General features: G+C 38.0%; 1 protein-coding gene across 1 annotated transcript; it reads right to left on the reverse strand.

Annotated features, from left to right (window-relative positions):
• Positions 1-7965: 7965 nt before the first annotated feature.
• LOC126709013 (uncharacterized) lies at positions 7966-9004 on the reverse strand. The gene has a single exon (XM_050409078.1). The coding sequence runs from the start codon at positions 8909-8911 to the stop codon at positions 8096-8098; it is 816 nt and encodes a 271-aa protein (XP_050265035.1). The 5' UTR covers positions 8912-9004; the 3' UTR covers positions 7966-8095.
• Between the last annotated feature and the right edge of the window lie 17936 nt (positions 9005-26940).

Here is a 26940-nt window from a genome sequence, read left to right on the forward strand (position 1 = left end):
TTGGGTTTGGATTTCTTCCAATATGTTTATGAAGTTTTTTATTTTTTATTTTTTTATTTTAACCATCAAATCGTAGGACTGAATTATTGCCTCCCAAATTTCATGTCAATTTATTTTTTCAATGCCAAGAGAAGAAGGTATCTTTAAACCCTAGCTTTTTGATATGTTTTATGTTATATTTTGATGTAAAAAGTTGTTTTTTAATGGAAAACACACCTAACAGAACTAGTCTTAGGTGGGTAAAATGCCAAATTTCAAACTACAAGTAGGCAACTTAATTTTTGCCCAAACCATAGGTAGGTAAGTTGTAATTTGCCATAATAATAAGCATTTGCCACTTGTTCCGTCAAATTCAACTAAAATTTAAATTTAAATTAGACACTTTTCTTTTTTTCTTTTTTCTTCTTCTTTTTTTTTTTTTAATAAAAGAAAAGAATTATTTTTTCATTAAATTTGACGACAATTTTAACAATAGAGACAAAGTTCTTATAACCAATCATAAATGAGAGAAATTGTTCAATTTTAAAACTTATGTTAGAATATTGTAATTGAATAATTAAATATACCATTTTGTAATAAGTTATGCTTTTGAAAGAATTAGTAACTTATCAATTTAAGAGAACATTACAAGTAACAAACCCATGCATTGTGTGGAAGTGTAATATAATTATTTTATACGAATATAATGATAAATTTGTAGATTAAATAGTGCATGTGTTACTTAAAAGTATTTTATATTTTTATAAGTTTTATGTAATGGAACATATAATTATTTTGCATTCAACAACAATACATAGTGATATATATATATATATATATAAATATAATGTAATTTAATAAAAATATTTAAATTACATAATTATAATATTATTTTATATAAATGGAGAAGATATTGTTAAAAGGAATTCATTAAATATGTATGTTTTTAGACCCCTTAAAACACAATTGGATTAACCTAGTTAATTAGCCAAGTTATTACTTAGTTCAAATTCCAAATCTAGGTTATCACAATCAAACAATCATATCATGCATATCAGAGGAAATATAAATAACACAATGATATGACAACCCAGGAAACCAAACCGATAAAAACCTGGGGAGGATTTAACCTAGCTATTCTCAAGGTAAACCAGAATCCACTATGAAAGAATCGAAGTTTTACAATAGGACTTAGACCACTAACATCCTATTGCTACCCACCAGTAGAAACTTACTAACACGACCATGTGCAAGTTTCGAGACCACAAACTCCTTCTTTCTTGGATTCTTCAGCAAGTACAAGCACACCCGCTTGTGTTTCTTTAAACTCCTATGGCAGCAACTGAATGATCATCAATCTCTTGAAGAAATCTCCTTCATGATAATCCTAAGCTTGTGTAAAACCGTAATATGAGCAACATCTAAAACGTGGCTAAGGTTTGCCTTATATACCTAGGGCAAAAACAAAAAACCCAAAATGTTTTAATGAACTAGGGCTGAGTTGGAATTCTACAGAAAAACACATTATGCCCGATTTTCGATTGATCGAGCCTAAGCTTCGATCGATCGAGCCAGGCCGAAATGCACTATCAATTTTGCATAAGCTCAAATCCAACTTTACATAAAAGACACAACTTTGAGCAAGTCTAAACAAGACTAAACAACCTGTTTTGATCATGGTTTGCCAACAATACACATTAGAGTTCTAAATACATTAGTTCCTACGTCTTTAGAACCTAACAAAATATACGATAATTTGTTGACTAATTTAAACATATTCAAGAATATATATATTTTAAATGTATACCTCCTTTCTATCGAACACATGTAATATGTTATATTAACTTTATATTATTATATAAGTTTACAATTGTAGCATTTTTTTTTTCTCTTTCCAAATATAAGTATAATACCTATATTATTGAAACTTGAATTTTAAGGTAATTAATCTTGTGAATATTTATTATTTTTATAGCATTTTTAGAGCCTAAATCTATAATTTCTAATTACTATTTTGTTTATATTTTTTAGCCTAAAACTAAAGAGTTTGGTCCAAATAGAATAAAATTTCACATTTTTCAAGCCAAAAATTAAGGAAAAAAAAATTGTTAAGCCAAAAACTAAAATGGCAACCTACAAAAAGAGTAAATTTAAGGCCCAATTAGTCCAAAATGGACCGAACGGACTGAAGTAGACCAATAGATTAAAATAGACTGAATTGGACCGAGTGGGATTAAAGTAGGCTAGAATGGACTGATTGGGACCAATGTGAACCAAAATTGATCGAATGATCCGAAATGCAACACTGATGTGGCTCAACGGGAGCATAACAATAATAAATTCTAAATTTTCAATATCTATAGCACATTCCTTTTCTTGTGGTTCAAAAACAACAATAATAATTCTATCATTTTCATTGTGATATAATGGAACATCAGTTAAAATCTTGTATCATTTATAGTAATTTCTTTCTTGTATAAAGTTTATAAACAATTAGCGGTAAAATACTTTTTGTCAAATAATGTTCCCATATCAGCACTATCCTTTTAGTTCACTTCCTTTTGGATCCAAATCCACGACCTCCCAATCCACTACCTCAATTCAGAAACTCATGAAGCAATAGGCAACTCGTTGGGCACCCCCCCTCCTTATGACGAACTTGGAAAGGGATGGAGGTAAAGGAAATTATTTACAGGTTTGCATCAGGATTGATATTACCAAACCTCTCAATAGGGTTCGAAAAGTATGGTCTGAAGGATCAGTTATCAAATGTGCCATCTAAAAGTATGAGCATCTTCCAAACTTCTACTATTGGTGCAAACTGGTTTCTCATGATAACAGAGATTGCAAACGATGGCTGTGAAGTAAAGGATCATTGAAGAAGACAAATTGGCACTATGGGGAATGGATAAGGGCTGAGGTTGATTTAAATTCTAGAAAGACGTCCATCACCATACCTGGGTCTAGACCAAGGCATCAAAAACCTTCAACAACGCCAAAACCACTACCCCGTACCACAACACAACACAACCCAACCTATCAATACCCAAACAGCTAAGCCCACAGTGCAAACCCAATACCCCCACTAACTCCAAATGGGCAGCCCATCACTGAATGGCTCAATAAACATATAGTAAGCCCTCCCAAAACTCTACCAACCAAACCAACCTGGGTAAGGATTCCACATGACCATCTAAAATCCCTTAGCGACGTGCACATGATTGAAATAGAGCATAAGAGAACACCAATTCCAGAAGAGGATTGTAGACCCACGAAACAGCAGACCGTGTCCCAGTATGATGCTCTTGAACTTTGTCAAACGGTGGTGGCTGCTAGGCAGTCCTGTCGAGCACCATGAATGCCACCAGTTGGAACTACCGTGGTTTGGGACAATCCCGTACAGTTTAGGAACTCACCTAGTTGGTGAGGAAGCACTCTCCCTTAAAAGTCTTTCTCATGGAAACTAAAGTGAAGGACAGCCCTGTCAACAATCTGAAATCTAAGCTCCAACTAAACAATGTGCATATTGTTTCTAGACAAAAAATAGGGGGTGGACTAGCTCTATTTTGGAAGTCTGAAATTAATCTCCACGTTATTGATGCGTCACCTTCACACATAGACACAGTAGTCAACCCAGGAGTGGATGACACTTGGCAGTTCACAGGTTTCTATGGAAACCCTGTGACGACTAACCGGGAACATTCTTGGGCGCTGCTAAAGCACTTAAATCTGAAAATGGAACCCCCTTGGCACTGCGTAGGAGATTTTAATGACATTGTTAGAACTGAAGAAAAAATTGGTGGGGCATTATGGCGAGAGCGACAAATGGTTGAATTCAGAGATGCCCTTGATTATTACAGCTTTCAGGATCTAGGTTTCATGGGTGCACCTTTTACCTGGTGCAACAATTAGTACGACGGAACAATCACTTGGATCCAATTGGATAGGGGAGTTGCTACAAATTCCTGGATTCAAATGTTCCCATCAACCTATGTCCACCATATCTTAAGTTCACTTTCAGATCATTGCCTATTGTGGATTTGTACTGATGATGAAAATATTTGATTTTACAGGAAAATAAGACCTTTTAGATTTGAGACAGTATGGATGAAGGATGAACAATGTGAAGGAGTGATAAAAAATTCATGGGAGGGACAATCCATGACCAACCCGATGGAAAGAGTCGTTAATAAGATTAAGATGTGCAGCCTATCGCTTCAAATGTGGAGTAAACAGTCTTTTGGAAACATTCGCCATTTGCTACAACAAAAGAAGAAACTACTAGTGCAGGCAGAGAAATAATCCATGAGTGGATCAAATCACAACCAAGTGAGACTCTTGAAAGCTGAAGTTCATGATTTGATGGTAAAGGAAGAGTGCTTGTGGCAACAATGATCAAGGGTGGAGTGGCTGAAAGCAGGTGATCAAAATACAAGCTATTTCCATAGTCGGGCAAATCATCGCAACTAACGAAATTTTATTTCCAAGTTGGTCCTTAATAGTGGTGAAATACTAGAGGAAGAACAAAAAATTGGACTTGTGGACTACTTCCAATCCATGTTCCAGTCAACCAATACTTTTGGGCTTGATCCAACCCTCTACGGAATTAAGCCAAAAGTTACACCACGCATGAATGCTGAACTCACTCGGCCTTTCACAGCCATCGAAGTGGAACAAACTCTAAAACAAATGAAGCCTTTAACAACCCCTGGCTCAGACGGTATGCCTCCATTCTTCTATAAATCTTATTGGAATATTGTTGGTTTAGATGTTATTGATGCAACTTTATCAGTTTTAAATTCAGGAATTATGCCACCAAAAATAAACCACACCTTCATCACCATTATCCCCAAAACAAAATCACCAATAAGCCCAAAAGACTTTCGCCCCATTAGCCTTTGCAATGTCATGTATAAGATAATTTCCAAAACCATAGCCAACTGCCTCAAAAAAATCCTCCCAAAGTTGGTATCAGAAACACAAAGTGCATTCATGTCCGATTGCCTCATCACTGATAATATCCTCATTGCCTTTAAAACTCTCCACCACCTAAAACATAAAAGAAAAGGCAAGACGTGGTTAACAATATCATTCAATTTAGCATAGAATTCATCAAAATATCCATCATCAGACATTCTAATACTTTCAAATCTAGTAGTTAACTGCTGCAGTTTGTTAATCTTAACTGCCTTTGTGCCTTCATGCACAGATTGGAGAATATTCCATGCAATATAAGCAACCTTAACATTAGAGATTCTCTTGAATTCCTCCATAGAAACAGCATTAAAAATAACATTCATGGCTTTGCTATTAAAAGCGACTGCTTCTTTTTAAGAAGTTTGCCATTCACTATCTGGAGTAGTGGGCTTCTCCCATCCGTATTCAACGGAATTCCAGACTCTCTCATCAATAGATTTCAAGAATGCTTTCATCCTTACTTTCCAGTAGGCATAGTTGTTCCCATCAAAGTGTGGTGGGATCACAAGAGAGTGACCGTGTTCCATGACAACAGGGGTCAAGGATCAACTCTTAGATAAAATGATTTAAATACTAGAGCTAACCTACTCTGATACCACTTGTACGTTTTTAGACCCCTTAAACACAAATGGATTAGCCTAGTTATTTAGACAAGTGATTAACTTAGGTAAATTATATAGATCTAGGTTAACACAGATAAATTATATCATTGAAACAGTGTGGAAAATAAAGAACACAACGATATGAAAACCCGAGAAAACCAAACTGGTAAAAAACCTGGGGAGGATTTAACCTAGCTATCCTCAAGGTAAACCAGATCCATTATGAAAGAATTGAAGTTTTACAATAGTGACTTAGACCACTAACATCCTATTACTACCTTGAGTAGAAAATTTACTACCACGATCACGTGACAACTCCAAGTCCATGGACTACTTCTTTCTTGGATTCACAGCAACCACAAGTACTCCCACTTGTGTTTCTCTTTAAGCTCTTTATGCAGCAACTGAAGCGATGACCAAGTTCTCAACATTAATCTCAATCTTGATAACCCTAATTATGTATGAAGGCAAACACCTTTAGATCTCACAAGAGATTCATACACACAGCATAAACAACGACAGTAAAACGTGGCTAGGATTTTTCCTTTTATACTTAAGACAAAACATTAAACCCTACACGTCATACGGGCTTGAGCTTGAGTTGGAAAATTCTGCAAAAAAACAATCTGCACGAGTTTCGATCGATCAAATCTAATTTTCGATCGATTGAACCTTGCAGATTTACACAATAAATCTTGCAGTACACTCAATTCCAACTTTACACAAAAACACACTTTGAGCAGCCTAAATCTAGACTAAATGTTTTTGATAGGCCACAAACTGAATGACCCCTTGTGATAGAAATTAATTAATTAATTAGCCAAGTTATTAATTAATCAATTTATCATGCAAACGCGTGGTAGCACAAACGAATCACCAATAAACTAATTATGCAGTGGAAAATAAATAACACGGTGAGTTGTTTATGAATGGGGAAAACCTAACGGCAAAAACTCTATCGAGTGATTTTCAGGTCACTACTCCTGAAACTCCACTATTATCATAACAAGCAGTTACAAGTAAAGGAATCTCAAGTACCTTACCAACCTACAGTTGAACCCTTACCCCAATACCCAATTGGACTTGTTCTGTAATGACAGTTCCCCTTTCGGTGCACGACTCCCAAGTATGTGACTAACTAATTGCGCGGATCCCAGTATGCGACTTCAATCACCAACTAAGAAGGTTGGTGGTTGCAAAGTTCTTCAGTTCATCCACACGATGAAGATCAAGAAGATACTTGGTCACAAAATCCTACAGTGCACAAACACAGCAACTTCTTCAAGAGAAAGAGATGAACTAAGGCAAGAACTTCGTCTCCGATCACAATTTGCTTGATCAGAGTTTGCTCAATGCTTGTACAGCTTGTGAATTGTTTGATGGCCCTTAAAACAATCCTCTTATATGTCTAGGGTTAGGAGAAAAGAAGGCCCAAAGACATATTCACAGATCCTAAGAAAATTAGATTTGAATTTTGAAAATCTTAAACCTCGACAGATAGGAGGTGTTGAGTAGCTGTCGAGCAGGTGTTGAGCACACCGAACTTTGAACAGTTTTCTTAAGCTCGATAGATACAGCTGTCGAGCTTTAATGATTTTGCACTATCAACTTGTTTTCTTGGACAGACTTAAAGGCTTCAACACTTGATCTTGAAACATAGTTTCTTGAAGTATTTAAACACATCCTAAATCTACCCAAATACAAGTAAAGTGTGTTTTGTCAAAGGATAAGCTAATTACATAAAATCATGACATATGTTCTTAATGTGAAACACATATGTCCTAACAGTTTTGATCATGGTTTGCCAACATTACACATTGAAGTTCTAATACATTAGTTCCTAATTCCTTAGAACCTAACACTGACTCTTCTTAACCCTTTTTTCCTTCTATCCACAATCTGTGTGGGATGATTTGTTTTTCCCACTTTGTTGGATGGTGCTAGGGGGACAAAGGGAATGAAAACAGTTTATGAATGTAAAATTACATATGACTATAATTATAACATGTATTTTGAGATAGAAGTAATAATAGTACCATATTCTTTCACCCTTTATTATGTTGCACCATTTTTATGTTAGAAGAGGTCCTCTGCTAAGTGACCTATTGAATCAAAGCATCATTCGAAATGTATGTTGATAGATATATATGCCCCGGTTGTGACCTTGAGAAGTAACCATTGTTGACATTTGAGGTTGTTTGTGAAATTGAAATTACGATTATCAGAAAATTCAGACGGGAATTGAGGTGGGTATTATTTCTTGTGAATAAATTTTAGCATTAACGAATCACAGCTTAGCTGATATCTGCCGTACTCACCCTGACAGGTTTATTGATAACATATAATATGCTCATCTTCGAAGAAGCATTCATATTTGAGCAATTATGTAACAAATTGGATAAAATAATACAGTTGTAATATGTGCTACAAGTTGAAAATAATTAAGAAATGAATTCTACAACTTTTGGTTTCTTGTACCAGAGAATAAAAAACAGGTAATAAAGAAAAAACAATAAGAATAACAGAAAGTGTCAATTTCAGACCTTGTCTTCGGCCCCACAAGACTCAGCTGAGTTCTCTCTTACCTTCCTACAGAGCCAAAGCATGACAAGCCACATAATACCTTTCACAATCCTGACCATCCCAACTGTTACAGTCAGGTAATACAACCACCAACCAACAAATTCAGCCACCCCAATACCCATTGAGAGCTCTCTTTTAACCTCAGCCACAACCACCATAGACTCAACCTCATCTCTCAACTTCCACCACCATAAAGTACCAAAGCTAACTGCCATAGCCACCTTTTCAACCCATCTTTCCTCTCTACCAACCCCAAAAACCGTGTCATCCACCACTGGCTTCACCACCACTCTACACCAATGAAGCATTGTTTCATGCAAGCCGAGGAAAAAAATTGTTTTGCTCAATAAACTTTTCTCCAAACCAAAACTTGAGCCATCAATTCCTGCGGCTATGCTTCCTTCGATCCCCAAACCAACGCAGACTTGTAATGTACAAAGAAAAATCCATCCAATATACAAACGGGGACGTAAAGCAGGGCCTGGAAACTCACTTAGAAAGGTAATCTTACCTGTTAAGCCGTGAATTAGAGTGGCTATGCTTACAATTGAAACAAGAAGATAGAGAACACTTGGGTTGGTATATAGGATGAAAGAGAAGAGAAAAGAAGAGGATTGTAATAAAGGAAAAGAGTTCAGGCTTAGGAGATAGTAGGCACTAGAGAACCTAGCAAGGAGGAGAAATGAGATTGGGAGCAAAAGGCTGAGAAGGGTGATTGTGAGGATATGGAAAAGTTGTCTCATAAGAGAGACACAATTCAAGAGCTTCATTGCCTTCTATTAGGAATTTTAGCAGTCCTGCTATATTTTCCCTACAGCAACAAACGAATAATAACAACTCAAAAAGAGCCTCTTTTCGTAGAAGAAAAGGAACATGGAACATTGAGGTCTATATATGTGACTAAACAACTTCAATTTTCAGAAAACAACATAGGTGTTTGCCACGTCCTCAGTTGACATAGGATATGGTCTTTATTATTCCTTGCCTACTCGATATTTTTATATTGAAGGATTTTTGTTTTTTTGTTTTTTTTTTTTTTTTTTTTTTTTTTGCTGAATGAATATATGCAATCAAGTTTGCGGTTGATGAATAATTTTCATATATATATATATATATATATATATATGACCTGTATAAGGTGTGGAAGCATAGATGGCAGGTCGAAAAAGGCGTGCCTTCTACCACATAAAATATTATACATCATTTTAGCTTGGCTCTCAAAAAAGAAAAAGTTATAGCCAATTAGCCATATTTTTATAATATATATTAAAAAAAAAAAAATTGGCTATGGCTCGAAAAATAAATACCCACGGCTAATTGCTTTTAAATTAGGAAGCTATGGGTGTTTTGTAGTACAGGATATCCTCTTTTACCAAATTTAATAAAATATGTTAAAATATACATAAGATTAAACATCCATAAGATTAAGGTCAACTATACTTCTATAAAAAGAAAGAAAGAAAAAAAAAAAATTCTTGCTCCACTACTACCAATCACATAAGACGGCCAACATCTATGTCCCAACATGGTAAATCTGGTTACGGTTGTCCTGGTTGGTTGACCAACACGATCATCCTCAAAAGACACACATATTGACTACCTTCACATCAACATTTGTTATAACTAAGTGCAACTAGACTTGTCCCATTTGAACATCGAAAAGTCATGGGACCTGTTCCATCCACCTGAAGGATGGGGTTGTTGCCCTGATGCGAGTCTCCATAAGTGATTTGAGGAAATGACCAATGACCATCTAATGAGTCTAGGTAGAAAGGGATTTCTCACCAAAACTAGACCTTTCTTACTGTTAGAAATACTAAATACAATAGTATTGTATTTCTCACCATGAAAGAATATACATGAGTGCCTTTATATAGGAGACATATGAGTGCAGTACAAGTAAGAGTGTAGTACAAGAATGTGTGATATACAAGTAATCTAGTTGGGCCTAAAGTCCACAGCACTATACACGTTACCAGCCCCCCTCAAACTCAAGGTGGATGTGAGACCAACTTGAGGTTGTCAACCAAAGTACGAAGACATCCCTTAGGATGTGACTTGTTGAAGATATCTGCAAGTTGATCTTTAGAGGAGACTGAGATCAGCTTGAGAGCACCATGGACAAGATGATAATGGATAAAATGACAATCGATCTCGATGTGTTTAGTCTGTTTATGGAAGACATCATTGTGAGCAATATAAATTGCACTCTGATTGTCACAATAAAGAGAAGTAGCAGAGGATGTAGACACACCTAAGTCTTTGAGAAGCCATCGTAGCCAAAGGAGCTTAGATGTGGTATCAACAAGGGCACGATATTCTACTTCAGTACTGGAGCGGGCCATATGAGTTTGTTTCTTACTTCACCAAGAAATCAGAGAAGAACCAAGAAGAAAGCAATAACTAGTGGTGAACCTACGATCAGTGGGATCTCCTGCCCAATCAACATCAGAAAATGCACGGAGAATAAGAAGAGACTAAGCATAGTAGAAAAGACCATGGAAGGGAGTGCCTTTTAGGTATTGACGAATGCGCAAAATAGCAGCATAGTGAGTCGATCGTGGAGCAGACAGATACTGGCTCACTTGGTGAACAGCATAGGAAATGTCTGGATGAGTGACAATGAGATAAACTAGGCTGCCAACCAAGCGTCTGTAAAGAGAGGGATTAAACAATGGTTTCCCCCCTAAGGGAGTTAGATGTGCATTAAGCTCCACTGGAGTGTCAACAGTCTTGTTATCAGTGAGTCTAGCTCGAGACAAGAGTTCAGAGGCATATTTGGCTTGAGTAATATAAAGTCCATTAGTAGAATGAGTGATTTCAAGACCCAAAAAGTAGCTGAGATGTCCAAGATCTTTCATCTCAAACTGCTGACTGAGAAACTCATTGAGTTCTTGAATACCACTGAGGTCATCACCAGTTATGATCATATCATCCACATACAGGAGAAGTAAAATAGTGCATTTGTCAGTGTGACGAAGAAATGAGGCAGAATTATAATGACTGGCCATGTAACCCAAGTGAGATATGGTAGAGCTGAATTTGGCAAACCAAGCTCGTGGAGCTTGTTTAAGGCCATAAAGTGCACATCAAAGGTGACAAACCTTGTTTGAGTCAACAGAGAGACCAGGAGGAGGTTGCATATAAACTTCTTCACTTAAATCCCCATTAAGAAAGGCATTTTTAACATGCATCTGAAAAATGTCCCATTTATTGGTAGCAGCAACAGCTAAGAGGGCACGAACAGATGAGATACGAGCAACCGGAGCAAAGGTCTCTTCATAATCAATCCCATACTCCTGTGTAAAACCTTTAGCAACAAGACGAGCTTTGTAGCGCTCAATGGATCCATTAGAGTGTGTCTTAATCTTGTAGATTCACTTACAACCAACCACAGATTTCCTAGGGGGAAGTGTCATCAGATCCCAAGTATGGTTTTTAGATAATGCATCAAGTTCCTCTTTCATTGCAATCTGCCACAAAGGGTCAGTGGAAGCCTCACGATAGGTATGAAGCTCATGTAGTATAGCAAGGGCAGTATAACAATGATAGTCAAGTAAATGTGCAGGAATGGATCTTACCCGAGTTGAGTGATGTGGTGGAATGTCTTGTGCAAGATCTTCAGGCGGAGCAGGAGCAGGGGACCCAAGCTTAGGGTTGGGGTTGGGCAGCTCGTCTTTGACTTGTTCATTAAAGGGTGAACTAGGAAAAGGATCAATGATATCTGGTGGTTAAACAGAGAAGTCTATAAGAGAATCAAGAGTAACTAAAGGAGGATCCAGAGCAGCTATAGAGGGAATATGTGCCTCATCTGGAAAAAGAATTAAGACAGAGGAGGAAGATAAGGAGGTACGGAAGTGAGAGAGCTCAACAAAGAGGCGATGTTCCCAAAAGACAACATTGCAGGAGATACGCAGACGATGAGAGATAGGATCATAACACCGATACCCCTTTTGAGTTTTGCCATAGCCAAGAAAACAATAAAGCCTCAACCGAGACTCAAGTTTGTTATGCTCATGTGGCTGAAGAAGAACGAAATAAGCGGTACCAAATGAGTGAAGATGGTGATAGTCTGGAGGAGACCCAAAAAGGCGCTCATATGGAGTTTGATTTTGGATGGCAGGACTTGGAATGCAATTAATAACATGAACAGCATAAAAAGCAGCTTCGTTCCAAAAAGGAGCAGGAACTTTAGCAGAGAGAAGGAGAGCACGAACAATGTCAAGAATATGACGAAGTTTTCGTTCAGCTCTACCATTTTGCTGAGAGGTACCTGGACAAGTTAGTTGATGAATAGTGCCATAGGAATGCAAAACAGCTTGGAAAGCATATTGAGTGTACTCAAGAGCATTATCAGATTGAAAAATTTTGATACGTTTGGAAAATTGAGTTTCAACCATTTTTACAAAATTAGAATACTTGCAACAATTCAGAACGATATTTCATATAAAAAATCCAGCTATAACGAGAGTAATCATCAACAAAGACAACAAAATATCGAGATCCATAAATACTAGAGACAGAGGAAGGCCCCCAAACATCAGAATGAATATGGTCAACAATATCAGTGGATACTGATTCACTAGTATTCAAAAGCAAAGCTAGTTGTTTTCCTAACTGACATGAAACACAATCAAAATTTTCTGTAAACATTGAACCTAACAAACGTCTAGAAGCCAATTGTTGTACCCGAGAAGAAGATGTGTGACCAAGTCAAGTATGCCAAAGTGCAAGAGAAGGAATAGAAGAAACTGCAATAGCTACAGCAACAGAGACAGGAGCAACAAGTGGAAGACGAAGGTTGTCCATGGGAAACATACACCCAACTCTGGGACCGGTTCCAAGCTCTTGCCCCGACCTCGGATCCTCCACAATACACCCAGAATAATCAAAGATAATGCGATAACCTAACTCAGCTAATTATCTCACATAAAATAAATTGTAAGAAAGATCAAGAACATTAAAGACCCCAGGAACCAAAAGATTGGAGGTCGAAACGGAACCTATGTTATGACCAAACATTGTGGAACCATTTTCTGTACAAATATTAAGATGGTGTGGTGCAGGTTTAAGTTCAAAAAATAAGGATGAGTGAGGTGTCATGTGATTGCAACAAACAGAATCTATAAGCCAAGAGTAAGGAGACATACCAAATAAAGCTGAGAGAGAAGAGGAATAAGATGCATTACCAACCATACGAATGACATTAGTGATGATGTTTTTAAGGTCATCTATAGACATGGTGAAAGTGCGACTTGAAGACTTAGACTATGTAGAGACGAGAGCCATTGGTTGGACACTCTCAGTGTTAGCAATAGTAGCAGCAGAAATTGAAACAGCTGATTTGTTGCGATGATAGCAAGTCTCAATATTGTGGCCAAGACACTTGCAAAAATTGCAAAAACGTTTGTTGGATTGTCGGCGACGATTATTGCAACAAGAATAAGACTTGTCGTTATTCTTCATTTAGAAGCAAAATATGCAAAAATGGACTGCAAAAATGAAATCTACGTGAAAAACTGGGTAAGGAGCACTTGGACTACAAAAAGTCAACTCTGACAAAAAGTCAATGGTCAACAGGTCAAGTCAACGAATGACATCAGTAGATGACGTCAGAAGCAACCTGGACAATGACATCAGCTAGGGCTGACGTGGTAGAGTGACGTCAGTAGCAGTAGGGACGGCGGCGCTTGTAGCGCGTGAGGCGCGTAGACAACGAGGCAGAATACTTCAGTGGTGCGTGAGAGCGCGTGGGCAGTCCAATGAGGCCGATTCTTTTCTAATGATGTAGATCAGAGAAGGACGATTCAGATAATGGTGGTGGTGAGATAATCGGAGCAATATTGAAGGCGCGTGAAGCACGTGGAACAGACTGCCGAATATTTGACTAGCACATGGCGGCGCGTGGAAGGTCAGATGACAATGATTCCGGCGGCATTGTGTAGATAGGTTGAAAATCTACACGGTGATATGTCTTATGTCCTAATCAGAGGTCCTATGTAGAAGATCTGACGGAGGCAGTGATCTTTGTGGCGGTGATCAAGCTTCTTGCAGTGAAGATTCAACCTTGGGCACCTCTAACGGCGATGGAGCAGTCAGGAGAGGGCACGGAAAAGTTTCACTGATCGAAGAAGTCAAGGCAGTGAAAAATACCAACAAGGACAAGATTGCAAGACACAAGAAAGTTAGAGCAATGGCTCTAATACCATGTTAGAAATACTGAATACAATAATATTGTATTTCTCACCATGAAAGAATATACATGAGTACCATTATATAGGAGGCATATGAGTGCAGTACAAATAAGAGTGTAATACAAGAATGTGTACTATACAAGTAATCTAGTTGGGCCTAAATTCCACAACACTATACACGTTAACACTTACCTTATAAATACCCCACCTCTCATCAAGTAAAAAATATACAACATCATGCACTTTTTTTTGCCAATTTCATTAGTCATTCTTCAATTGGTTTACTGATTTAATCAACCCTCCCATGTAAAGCCATGTCGATTCATCTGAGGTCTTATTTTTTTATATGGATAGTTGTCTAATCAAGAGGGCTTACCACTATTTGGTTCTAGTTGAAGTCCTTATTACAATTCTGTTGTTAATCTAAAATTTTACCCACTCATGGGCACCATCTCAATATTATTGCTACTAATTCATGGTGAACACAAATCAAGCGTAGAATTTGTTGATTTAATAAAGGGGAGAAAGGAATGGAGTGAACTAATTATTAAAGCCCGCCTATAAAATTACAAAGAGGTAATTAACTAGACAAATATTAATAAGATAAGTGGGGTAACAGTTATAATCATCGACGAAGTTCTGAGGACTGATTATTTTCACATTTAAGCTTACTAGTCATTGGATGAGCTGAACTGAAGTCATGCTTGCTCAATCTAGGTTTGCCCGAGTTGGGTTGACTCTGGTAAGGTTTGTTCAAATTGAGTAGATGATGTAGATAGAGTGTTTGTTATATATGAATGTTCAAATAACTGTATAAAACACCTTGAATGTTTAGACCCCCAATTTACAAATTACCAATTCAAGCTTATTATCAAACAATATATGTACGAAAAATGAACATAAGCTTATAACAGAATTGATAAACAATCTAAACCAAATAAAATCATATCTACAACAGAAATTAAATGGCAAAGATTAAGGGAAGAGAGATGCAAACACAAGGGCAATACAACGATGTGTTATCGAAGAGGAAACCGAAGCCCTCAGCGTAAAACCTCTCCGCCGCCCTCCAAGTGGTAAATAATCCACTAAAGAATAAAATTGGGATATATGAATAGCAGAAGACCCTCCAAACCTAATCTACCCAACGTACCTAAGCCCTCCAAGCTTCTTGTTCCTACGAGGTTACGTCGAACCTTTGTCTTCTTTAGCTTACCAGATTCCGCTATAACCCATAGCATCAACCAATATCAATTGGTCCCTTCCTAATTGCTTCCCAAGCACTAAATAGCCTTCTCACAAATATGGGTATGGTGAGAAAATGTTTTGGCTAATGTGCCTCTCAAGGATGTAACAATGGAGAGGTGAGAGTTGAGAAATTTGAAGAGTCACGATGTAAAGATTGTGGATGAGTCAATCTTGTTTTTCTCTAGGGTTTCTCTCTCTCAAAATTCTCTTTGGAAGCTCTCAATATTTTGTGGGTATAAGAGATATTTATACTGGAGTGAGAAAGGAATGCGAAGAGTCAGTTTTTCCACAACAGAGTGGACTGGCAACTTGGCCTCACGACTTGACTGAGTCGTAAGTCTAAGTCGCGAGCTAACTGAATGACCAGTCTGGACTTTTTGTCCTGTAGTGCTACAGCTGACATGACGGTTCAGCTTTTCTGCATGCTTCACTCGTGTGCATCATCTAGCGGCTTTCCAATCGCAAGCCACTTGCGAGATCCAGTCGCGAGTCCCTGCTTCAGTGTACATTCTTGAGCATTTCTTTACACTCTCTCACACACTACCCTTATTTACATAATTCCCACCTAAATATAGGGTTTCTAAGTGTTGAATTACAAGCAAATTGGCATGGAATAAAGCCAACAAGATGGTTGATTAAATTCAACCTTACAATCTCTCCCTTTGACTATTCCATGACAAAACCCTAAAACAAACTCTAGACTTAACATTGAGTTAGGAACAGTTGAACAAAACTCACTCACACCTAACTCTAGAATATGTGAAGCTCTTGAACCATAAGAACAAGTATCTCCTAAAACACAACACAATATGATCATTGTATGCAGAAAACTTGTAATGCATATGAAGTAAGCATAATACGATCAAGCAAAAATGGAATTAAAGAATAAACCATGACTTGACCAAAAACAAACAATCACTATAAATAGTGACCACAATGCTCATTCACACAGGGAATGAACATCCGAACATGCAAGCTAATAAGCTCAATGCAAAGTATCATTTGCATGTCCAACACTCAACCAATACACAAACACTAGGTAAATGCATCAAGGATAAAAATCCAACAAAAGGCACAAAAGTGATGTACTTAAAGAAAATGCAAAACATTGAACAACAAGTACTACGCTACAAAGCAAAGGTACAAAACCCAAATTACATAGAAACTGAATATAAACAAAGTCATGTGATAACAAATAAACAAAAACATTAAACATAAGCAGCTCTTGCTTAACATCAACTCCTTCTCAATATTAGTACTCCCCCTATCATCATCATCTCCGCCTTTTTGTCATGGAATAACTAGTCTTCTTCTAACTTCCTTTGGATTTGGTCCAATTGGGTTTAGAGAGAAGTGAACTTCATATCACAACAGATGTGGTGATGGTGCAGGAGAGTAGCAAGTCCGGACATCTTGGTGCTTATGTCGTGGATGGATGCCATAATGTTATCCAATTTCTCATTATAGAAGGATGAGGCAGAGTGTGAACCAGTAGGAGGTGCTGAAGTTTTCATCTTGATTCCCTTCCGACTATGACCAATGCTGGCATTGAGTGTACGGATGTTGATTGGACTTGGCTTCGGGTAAGGAGACTCATTGTCAAATGGATGAACACCTTTGAGCTTCGAAATCCTTGAAATGAGGCAGTGAACTTCATATCACAATAGATGTGGTGATGGTGCAGGAGAGTAGCAAGTCCAGACATCTTGGTGCTTATGTCGTGGATGGATGCCATAATGTTATCCAATTTCTCATTATAGAAGGATGAGGCAGAGTGTGAACCAGTAGGAGGTGCTGAAGTTTTCATCTTGATTCCCTTCCGACTATGACCAATGCTGGCATTGAGTGTACGGATGTTGATTGGACTTGGCTTCGGGTAAGGAGACTCATTGTCAAATGGATGAACGCCTTTGAGCTTCGAAATCCTTGAAATGAGGCAGCAAAAAGGAATGCATGCCCTTGAATCAGTTCGTAGAACCGTTTTGCACAAAAGATGAAAGATATAAGCACAGATGTCGATCTCTTCATCCGAAATCAGATCATGAAGGAACAAGGCTCTCCCTAGATTCATATATCCGATGCTGGATAGAGGATATAGATTGTGAAACATGATTATGGTAAGCACCCTCAGTTCGAAAGATAGGGAAGAAACACTTATTGAATTCCCAGTTTGGGAGAATTCCAAGTTTCTTCCAAGGGTTTCCCAAAGTAAATCCTCGTCTGGATTTAAATCATCATATACCAGTGTTGTAGCAAGCATTGACCGGTTGATGTGTAGGATATCTGCCAGATAAACATGAGACACGGAGAAACTCTTTCCTCTAACCCAACATTTAAGCTCATCTCCTTCAACAATGGCATTAGCATAAAATTCTTTCACCATGTTCACGTACACAAAATCAAGGTTAGAGAGAAGAAAGTTTCAATCCTTGGTGGCAAACCATATGGGAATGTTGGTTTCACGAAGAGATGATTGGTCAACAGCCCTTTCAACTAATGTTGTGGCTTCTCTGAAATAATTTTCATGGGTCTGAAAATGCAGCATAGGATCTAAATTTGTGGGGATCATATACTCCTGACGGTGATCGGGTCTTTTTTGGCCTAGGAGAGGGGTCATCAACATCAATCACCGGCTCTTTTCCCTTATTGCTACCTCCTTTCATAGCTGCACTCTTGAATGGAGACATTTTTAAGCTGCATCATGTTACATCAGGGAGCAACAGAGACCACACAAGACAACAAACTCTATTAGCACAGAGTTAGCCCTAAAAAAAAGAATATTGTGGAAAAACCCTAAAATCATTAAATTAGGATCACAATCATGTCATAGAATGTGTGTGTTCTACAAATAACACATTTGTGTAGCCAAAGACAGAGTGAAATAATGCATATCCAACACAACCCACACAACAATCTCTGCAACACAGCAAATACCCATATTCAACCATCAATAAATCTCAAATCTCAATAACAACTCACAAATCAAGAAGTCCAAGGCAAAGAGCATGAAATACTTAGGAAAAATAAGAAAACTCATACCTTTTTCTTGAAGATTGAAGTAGAAATGATGAGTAACAATGGGGATTTTTGTGAGGAACAAGGTGGGTCTGAGAGAGGTTCAATCGGGGAAGACAATGAACAGTCACAAAAGTTCGAGGGAAAACCCAAACGTTTTAAAAACTGACCAATTTCCACAAAACATGTGATATTTGCGACTGATTTAAGTCGCGAGCAAGTCGCCAAAGTAAGTCGCGAGACTCTTTGAAACCAAAATTTTAGAAAAAATTTCTAAGTGTTTTTCGCGATTGGAAGTTCTACCCGTTAGGAAGTCGCAAGGTAAGCCTTGAAAATTTCTGTGTATCCTTCGTGACTAGACCTTCCACCCGCGAACAAGTTGTCAAACTGAGCCGTGATAAACATTAAAACCCAAATTTTGAAAAAAATTCTAAGTATTTTTCGCAATTGGGACATTGACCCGCCAGTGAGTCACGAAAAATCTTTGTGTGGGCTCGTAACTGGGGCATGCGACTAGACCAACCCGCGACCGAGTCACCAGAATAGGGCAACAATGTTTTTGAAGAATTTGACAATTTTTGCAAATACAAAATACTTTCGAAAAATAACTAAAACACTCAAAAATCTTTTTGTGTTTGATAAAAAAAGATTAAGCCTGTGAAAACACAATTAATCAAGTACAATCGCACAAATAAATATGGCATTCATCGAACATAGACATGTGTGATGTGTGTGGATATCAACAATGAGATAGACCTTAGTCTAACGTGAAGTTTCAATAATCAATTCAACCAAGCCATACACAATTAGCACTAAATAAAGTGACCCATCTGAATTATAGAAATATGCATATATGACCTCCCGCAAAACTTGATTATATAACTTGTGAAGCTTTTTATTTGGCTCCATATACATCATATCATTTGAAATTTTTGAATCAATACATCCCATTGTGAGATCGATGCCTGAAATTTTTGATATTTCAATTTGATGAGTTAGCCTTTGGCTTTTTGGGCATCATACAATTCATTTTACATCGCTTTCCCTTTTTCCTAGTTAAATACTAGTATGTGCGACAGGCTTTTGCAGCTCAATATCTCTTTTTATTTGGAGATTTACATTTAGTGAGCTCTTTAAGCAAAAACAATAAAATAAATGAGTGGGAAGATATATAGGCACAAGTCTATGCATGTCTCAAGATCAACAATACCATTGACTAATCATTCATGACAAGATTGACGATCTATTTACAATAGTCACATAGATGTCAAGATTTCTCCCACAATGATATAAGTGCATAGGGAAAAAGCTACGCTCGTAAATGCACAAGGCCATTAGTACAAAGGTACAAGGCAAAATATGTTTTGAGACAAAACTCAATGATGTTGATCAAACTTTTTGGATTTTCTACTTTTTATGTATTTTTTGGATTTTTGACACACAAAGAAATAAAAGATTGATCCAAAAACAACAATGTAAAAACATTTTGTAAGGTTGAATTTTATCAACCATCTTGTTGGCTTTATTCTGTGCCAAATTTGCTTGTATTTTAGCAATTAGTAACCCTGTATTTAGGTGGGAATCATGTAAGGGTAGTGTGTGAGAGAGTGTGAAGAAATGCTCAAGATTGTGCAAAGAAGCAGGGGCTCACGACTGGATCTCGCGGGTGGCTCGCGGCTTGCAAGCCGCCAGATAGTTGCACACGTGCCAAGCATGCCAGAAGCTGAAGAGTCGTGCCAACTGTTGCACTACAGGACAAAAGTCCCAAGCTGGCCAGGCCATTAGCTCGCGGCTTGAACTTGCGACTCAACCTAGTCGTGAGGTCAAGTCGCCAGAACACCCTGTTTGGGAAAAACTAACTTTTCACATTCCTTCTCACCCTACTATATATATACCCTTATACCCACGATTTTGAGAGAGCTTCCACAGAGAATTTTGAGAGAGAAACCCTAGAGAAAAAAGGGATTGATTCATCCATAATCTTCATATAGAGACTCTTCAAATTCCTCTACTCTCTTCCTCTCCATTGTCATATCCTTGAGAGGTACATTACCAAAACCTTTTCTCACCATACCCATATATCTGAGGAGGCCATTTGGTGTTTGGGAAGCAGTTAAGAAGGAACTAATTTCATATTTGGTAGATGCTATGGTCAAGTAGGGGAATCCGACAAGCTAAAGAAGAAATAGGTTCGGCGTAACCTCGTTGGAGTAGGAGCTTGGAGGGCTTAGGTACATTGGGTAGATTAGGCTTGGAGGGTCTTCTGCTGTTCATGTATCCCAACTACATTCTTTAATGGATTGTTTACCGCTTAGAGGGCGGCGGAGAGGTTTTACACTAAAGGCTTCGGTTTCCTCTTCGATAACACATCGAGTGTTGTCCTTGTGTTTGCATCTCTCTTCCCTTAATCTTTTCCATTTAATTTCTGCTGTGGATGTGAATTTATTTGGTTTAGATTGTTTATCAATTCTGTATTAAGCTTACGTTCATTTTCCGCACATTAATTGTTTGATATTAAGCTTGAATTGGTAATTTGTAATTTGGGGGTCTAAACGTTCAAGGTGTTTTATACACTAATTGAACTTTCAATTGGTATCGGAGCGGGTACAGTCTTATTGGTTTCATTACCATAGTGTGATCCTTGATCCCATATTGAGATGGAACGGTCTCAATCTTTAAATGCTCCACCATATTTTGATGGTAGCAACTATGCCTTTTGGAAGGCTAGGTTGAAAGCATTTCTGTGTTCTATTGATGAGGCTATTTAGGATGTTGTTGAAATAGGTTGGACAAAGCCAGAGGCAGCCAAATCCACTTGGGATAAGGTAGCTCTCGCAGCATCAAATGCTAATAGTAAAGCAGTTAATGCAATTTTTTGTGGTGTGTCCCCAGATGAATTCCATCGGATTTCTCATATCACCGTTGCCCAGGAAGCATGGCAGATTTTGGAAACCACTTATGAGGGTACAAAGAAAGTTAAAGACACAAAGCTACAAATGCTAACTACCTGGTTTGAGGAGCTCAGGATGAGCGAGGATGAGTCCTTTGACTCTTTCTATAGTAAGCTAAATGAAGTGGTCATCGGCAAGTTTAACTTGGGTGAGAAAACAGAGGACTCGAAAGTTGTAAGAAAAATTCTTCGTTCATTGCCGGAGAGCTTCCGTGCAAAGGTGACTGCAATAGAGAAGAGCAAAGACCTTGATGAAATCAAAGTCCAAGAGTTGATCGGTTCTCTACAGACATATGAACTTTCGTTACCAAATCAAAGAAAAAGCAAATCACTGGCTCTTAAGACAATAAATGAAAAGGTAGAAGGTCATGGTTCATCGGATGAGGATGCAGTAGAAAAGGATGTTGCCTACCTTGCAAAGAATTTCTGCAAATTTTTAAAGTTCATAAACAGTGAGAAATTTGGTGATAAAGGGAAATTTATGAGTTCCAGAAAGGAGAAGAAAGACTTCAAAAAGAAAGAAGGGAAGGAGTCCCAAACTACACAAGGAGTCACTTGTTTTGAGTGTAATGGACAGGGTCATTTCAAAAAGGAATGTCCTAATTATTTGAGATTGAAGGGCAAAGTGTATGCCACCACTCTCAATGACTCAGATTCCTCCACCTCTGATTCGGAGGATAGCAGTGATGAAGAAGGGAATTTCTCAGCATTCATGACTGTTGCTCATGTTGAGTCTTTAGAGGACTTGAATTTGCTTGTGGAAGAACTTGGGGAGCAGAGTGATGAAGAATTCATGGGAATTGTAGAAGAATCAGATGCTGAAGAAGATGAAGATACAGCTGGTCTGAAAGAGAATTACAATTCTCTACTTGAGAAGTCAAGAGAATATGCTAGGGTGGCCAAAGCAGCTATGAAAAAGATGAAGAAAGCTGAAGAGGACTATAAAAGTCTTCTAGTGAGATATAAGGAGGCCAAGTGTGAGATAGAGATGCTAAATGGCAAGCTAACTGAGGCTTACACCAAGGTAAAATTCCTTAAACTTAAGGTGATTCAAGCAAATGCCAAGGTGGAGCGAGTCTTTACAAAGAAGCTTGATGATGTCTTTCCTTCTCAAAAGACCTTCTCTGACAAAACTGGATTAGGATACACTGGTGAAAGTAGTTCAGCTGTGAACATCTCCAAAGAAGTGAAGTTTGTGAAGGCCAAAGAGCCGGTTGTAGTTATCCCTACTGTTGAAAAGGGAAATATTGAGAAGAAGAAGAACGTAACTAACCAGCGAGTGTTAAACAAGCCCTGTAATCAATCTGTGGTCAGGTTTGAAGGCAGATCAAAATCTCTTTCTCGATCGTAAAGAGGTCCTAGAACAAATCATGTGTGCCATCACTGCGGACTTCAAGGGCACACCCGACCCAATTGTCATAAGCTAAGAGCATTGAGGAATGCTGTGACCTAAGGTCAAGAAGGCCAAGAAATGACAAGAGGACTTGGGCTGTTGAGTCATCAAGAGATTGAAATGTTGATCCCGGAATGATGGACGTGATGAAGATGATTGGTGCATTCACCAACTGCTTGGAAAGCTTCACTAGAAGGTTTGAAAGTCCTAACTCTCGTACCCAATCCTATACGGATATCACCCCAAACGCACATGACGTGTGGGTAACGAAGGGTACTCATGCATAAGCATTATCACATGTCCATGCATTAATACTTCCTATGTTGTATAACTGTTGGTTTGTTTATTGTAAGGTTGAATTTATTCAACCATCTAATTGGCTTTATTCCGTGCCAAATTTGCTTGTAATTCAGCATTTAGTAACCCTATATTTAGGTGGGATTGTTGTAAGGGTAGTGAGTGAGATAGTGTGAAGATTGCTCAAGAGTGTGCAAGAAAACAGAGTGTCGCGGCTGGGACTCGCGACTGGACTCGCGGCTTCAACCCGCCAGAAGATGCACACGTGCCAAGCATGCTGGAAGATGAACAGTCATGCTAGCTGGAGCACTACAGGACAAAACAGGACAACTGGCCATACGGTTAACTCGCGACTGGAACTCGCGACTTAGTCAAGCCGCGAGGTCAAGCCGCGAGCCACCCCTGTTTTGGAAAAACCTGACGTTTCGCATTCCACTCCTCTTGAGTATAAATACCCTTTTAACCCACGATTGAAAGAGAGCTTCGAGAGAGAATTTTGAGAGAGAAACCCTAAAGAAAAACCAGATTGTTTCACCCACAATCTCTACCTTAGAGTCTCATCAAAATCCCTCACTCTCTTCCTCTCCATTGTCAAATCCTTGAGAGGCCATTATACCAAACCTGGTTCTCACCATTATCATCTCTGTGAGACAGACGTTTGGAGTTCTGGGAAGCAGTTAGGAAGGAGCCAATATTCATTGGTTGATGCTACGGTGTAGTAGCGGAATCCGGAAAGCTAGAAAAGAAAAAGGTTCGGCGCAACCTCGTTGGAGCAAGAAGCTTGGAGGGCTTAGGTGCATTGGGTAGATTAGGCTTGGAGGGTCTATTGCTATCCTTGTATCCCAACTGTATTTTCTAGTGGATTGATTACCGCTTGGAGGGCGGCGGAGAGGTTTTTCGCCGAGGTCTTCGGTTTCCTCTTCGATAACATATCTGGTGTTATCGCTGTGTTTGCATCTTCCTTCCTCTCTATCTCTGCCTTTACATTAATCTGCTGTGGTTTATTTTGATGTGGCTTAGATAGTTGTTTAATCAATTCCATGTTATAGCATATGTTAAGTTTCCGCACACTAGTTGTTTAACATATTGCTTGTGTTGATTAAATTGGTTTTTGGGGGTCTAAACGTTCAAAAGTGTTTTTGTACACGTTTTTGAACTTTCATTTATTGATTATGAAATTTGAAAATTGTGTGTTTGTTTAATTTTTGTTGTTTGTGTTTACATTATTGCTTCTTATCAATCTTTTCTTTCTTGTGTGTCAATATCCAAAAACCACATAAAAAGTAGAAAATCCAAAAAGATTGATCGAAATTGTTGAGTTTTGTCTCAAAATATGTTTTACCTTGTACCTTTGTGCAAATGGCTTTATGCATCTATGAGCATAGCTTGCTCCCTTTGCACTTATATCATTGTGGGAGAAATTTTGAAATCTTTTGTGACTGTTGTAAATAGATCTTCAACCTTGACATGAATGATTAGTGAATGGTTTTGTTGATCTTGAGACATGCATAGACTTGTGTCTATATATCTTTCCACGCTTTATTTTATTTTTTTTGCTAAAAGAGCCCACTAAATGTAAAACTTCAAATGAAAAGAGATATTGAGTTGCAAAAGCCTATCGCACATACTAGTATTTGACTAAGAAAAAGGGTAAGCGACCAAAATATTAAAAGTGGATGATGCCCAAAAAGCCAAAGGCTAACTCATCAAAATGAAATATCAAAAATTTCAGGCATTGATCTCAATATGAGATGTTTTGATTCAAATAGATCAAATGTCATGTCAAACATAGAGCCAAATGAAAAGCTTCAATGTTATTGTTCTCAAGCCTTTGTGGGAGGTCATATATGCATATTTCTATAATTGAGATGGATCACATTATCTAGTGCTAGTTGTGTATGTCTTGATTGAATTGATCATTGAAGCTACACATTAGACTAAGGACTATCTCATCTTTGATATTCACACACAACACACATGTCTATGTTTAATGAATGTCATATTCATTCGTATGATTGTACTTGATTAAATGTGTTTTCACATTCTCTATCTTTGTTGATCTACCACAAAAAGATTTTTGAGTGTTTTAGTTGTTTTTGGAAAGTACTTTGTTTTTGCAAAAATTGTCAAAATTTCAAAAAATTGTTTTGCCCTGTTCTGGCGACTCAGTCGCGAGTAGAACTAGTCGCATGCCCCAGTCGTGAGTCCATCATAGAGATCCTTCGCGACTCACTAGTGACTCATTGGCGGGTTGGCGACTTGTTCGCGAGTAGAAGGTCCAGTCGTGAGGGGTACACAGAGATTTTCGCAACTCAGTGCGAGTAGAACTTCCAATCGCAAAAAACACTTAGAAAATTTTTCCAAAGTTTTCTTCTTAGTGTTCTGGCGGCTGGTCCTGGCGACTTGCACGCAACTTGGCACAGACGCGAAAATCGCGTGTTTTGGGTAAACTTGGCCAATTTTAAACCTTTTTCAGTTTTCCCTCGAACATTTCTGACTGTTCATCTTCTTCCTTTTCTGAAAAACTCTCAAACTCACTGTGTCACTCTCTAGAGAACTTCCATTCTGAATCATTTCTCTCTCAAATCCTCAAGGTAAAAGGTATGGGTTTCTATTTTCTCACTCAATTCTACATTTTTATCCGTGCATTTCCTCATTTTGTGAAATTTTGTTTGAGTTTATGTGTTTTGCAATGTTCGTTCATGGGTTTACTCTATTGGGTTAACTGAAGAGTTTTTTTTTTTTTTTTTTTTTTGTTTTCTAGTGATTTGATGCTTGCTTCACTTGTAGTCTTGATTGTTTCTTAGCTGGGTATCTTGACTGTGTTACTCTATGCACATCATTCTCATGGTAGAATGTCATAGTGACAGATATTTGTGACTTTGTGATTGACAATAGTTTACAGTGAATTGAACTGTGAATGTTTATTCATCACTGCTGATCATCTGTTACATGTTTTGGTTTACATTGCTTCAGTATTGCTCGTATTTCAATGAGTCTCCAATTTTTGACTATCTTGAATCTAATCAAGTTGGTGTTCGTGACATGTGTCTGTGCACTTGGGTCTTTGCTCTATGTTTGTTATTTTACAAATGTCTCGCCGATTGTCCAAAGAAAAAGAGATTGTAATTGATGTTTCATCATCCCTTGTTGCTAAACGAACTCGTCTCTCGTCTCAATCGTCTAAAGACTCAAACTGTGAGAGGTTCAAAACTCCTCTTGATTCTCAGACTCACTTAAGCATTTTTGAAGATGCTACTCTCATTGTGGAACGAGTGGTACAATTTGACACTTTGGGGACAACTTTTATCCCTAGAATCTTTGAAGCTAAAGATTGGGCCAATCTGTTTGGAAATTTCGAAGACCCAATGAAAGAGTTGGTTAGGGAATTCTTCTCAAATGCGAGATACATTGGTGTTGAGTTAAAATGCTGGGTAAGAAGGAAAGAGTTTTCCATCAATCCAAACTACATAGCCAAGGTTCTTCGCATTACTAGACCTGAGAATGTCGACCTCACCCCTTATGATGATCGAACTCCTAAGGTTCAAGACATTCTGCAAATTCTTGGGCCTAATCATGAAGTCTCGAGTAAAGGCACATCTATAAACACTGAAAAGTTTGCTCCTGAATTGACCATACTGAAGCTGATCATGTTCTCCAATCTCTACCCGTTGTCCAATACTGCTTTCATCAATCTTGGAA

Source organism: Quercus robur, chromosome 12, assembly GCF_932294415.1.
Source record: "Quercus robur chromosome 12, dhQueRobu3.1, whole genome shotgun sequence".
Classification (NCBI taxonomy): Eukaryota; Viridiplantae; Streptophyta; class Magnoliopsida; order Fagales; family Fagaceae; genus Quercus; species Quercus robur.

Bases quoted from the DNA above. Each gene is read 5' to 3' on its own strand.
- LOC126709013 (XM_050409078.1), bottom strand. From the start codon at position 8,911: ATGAAGCTCTTGAATTGTGTCTCTCTTATGAGACAACTTTTCCATATC.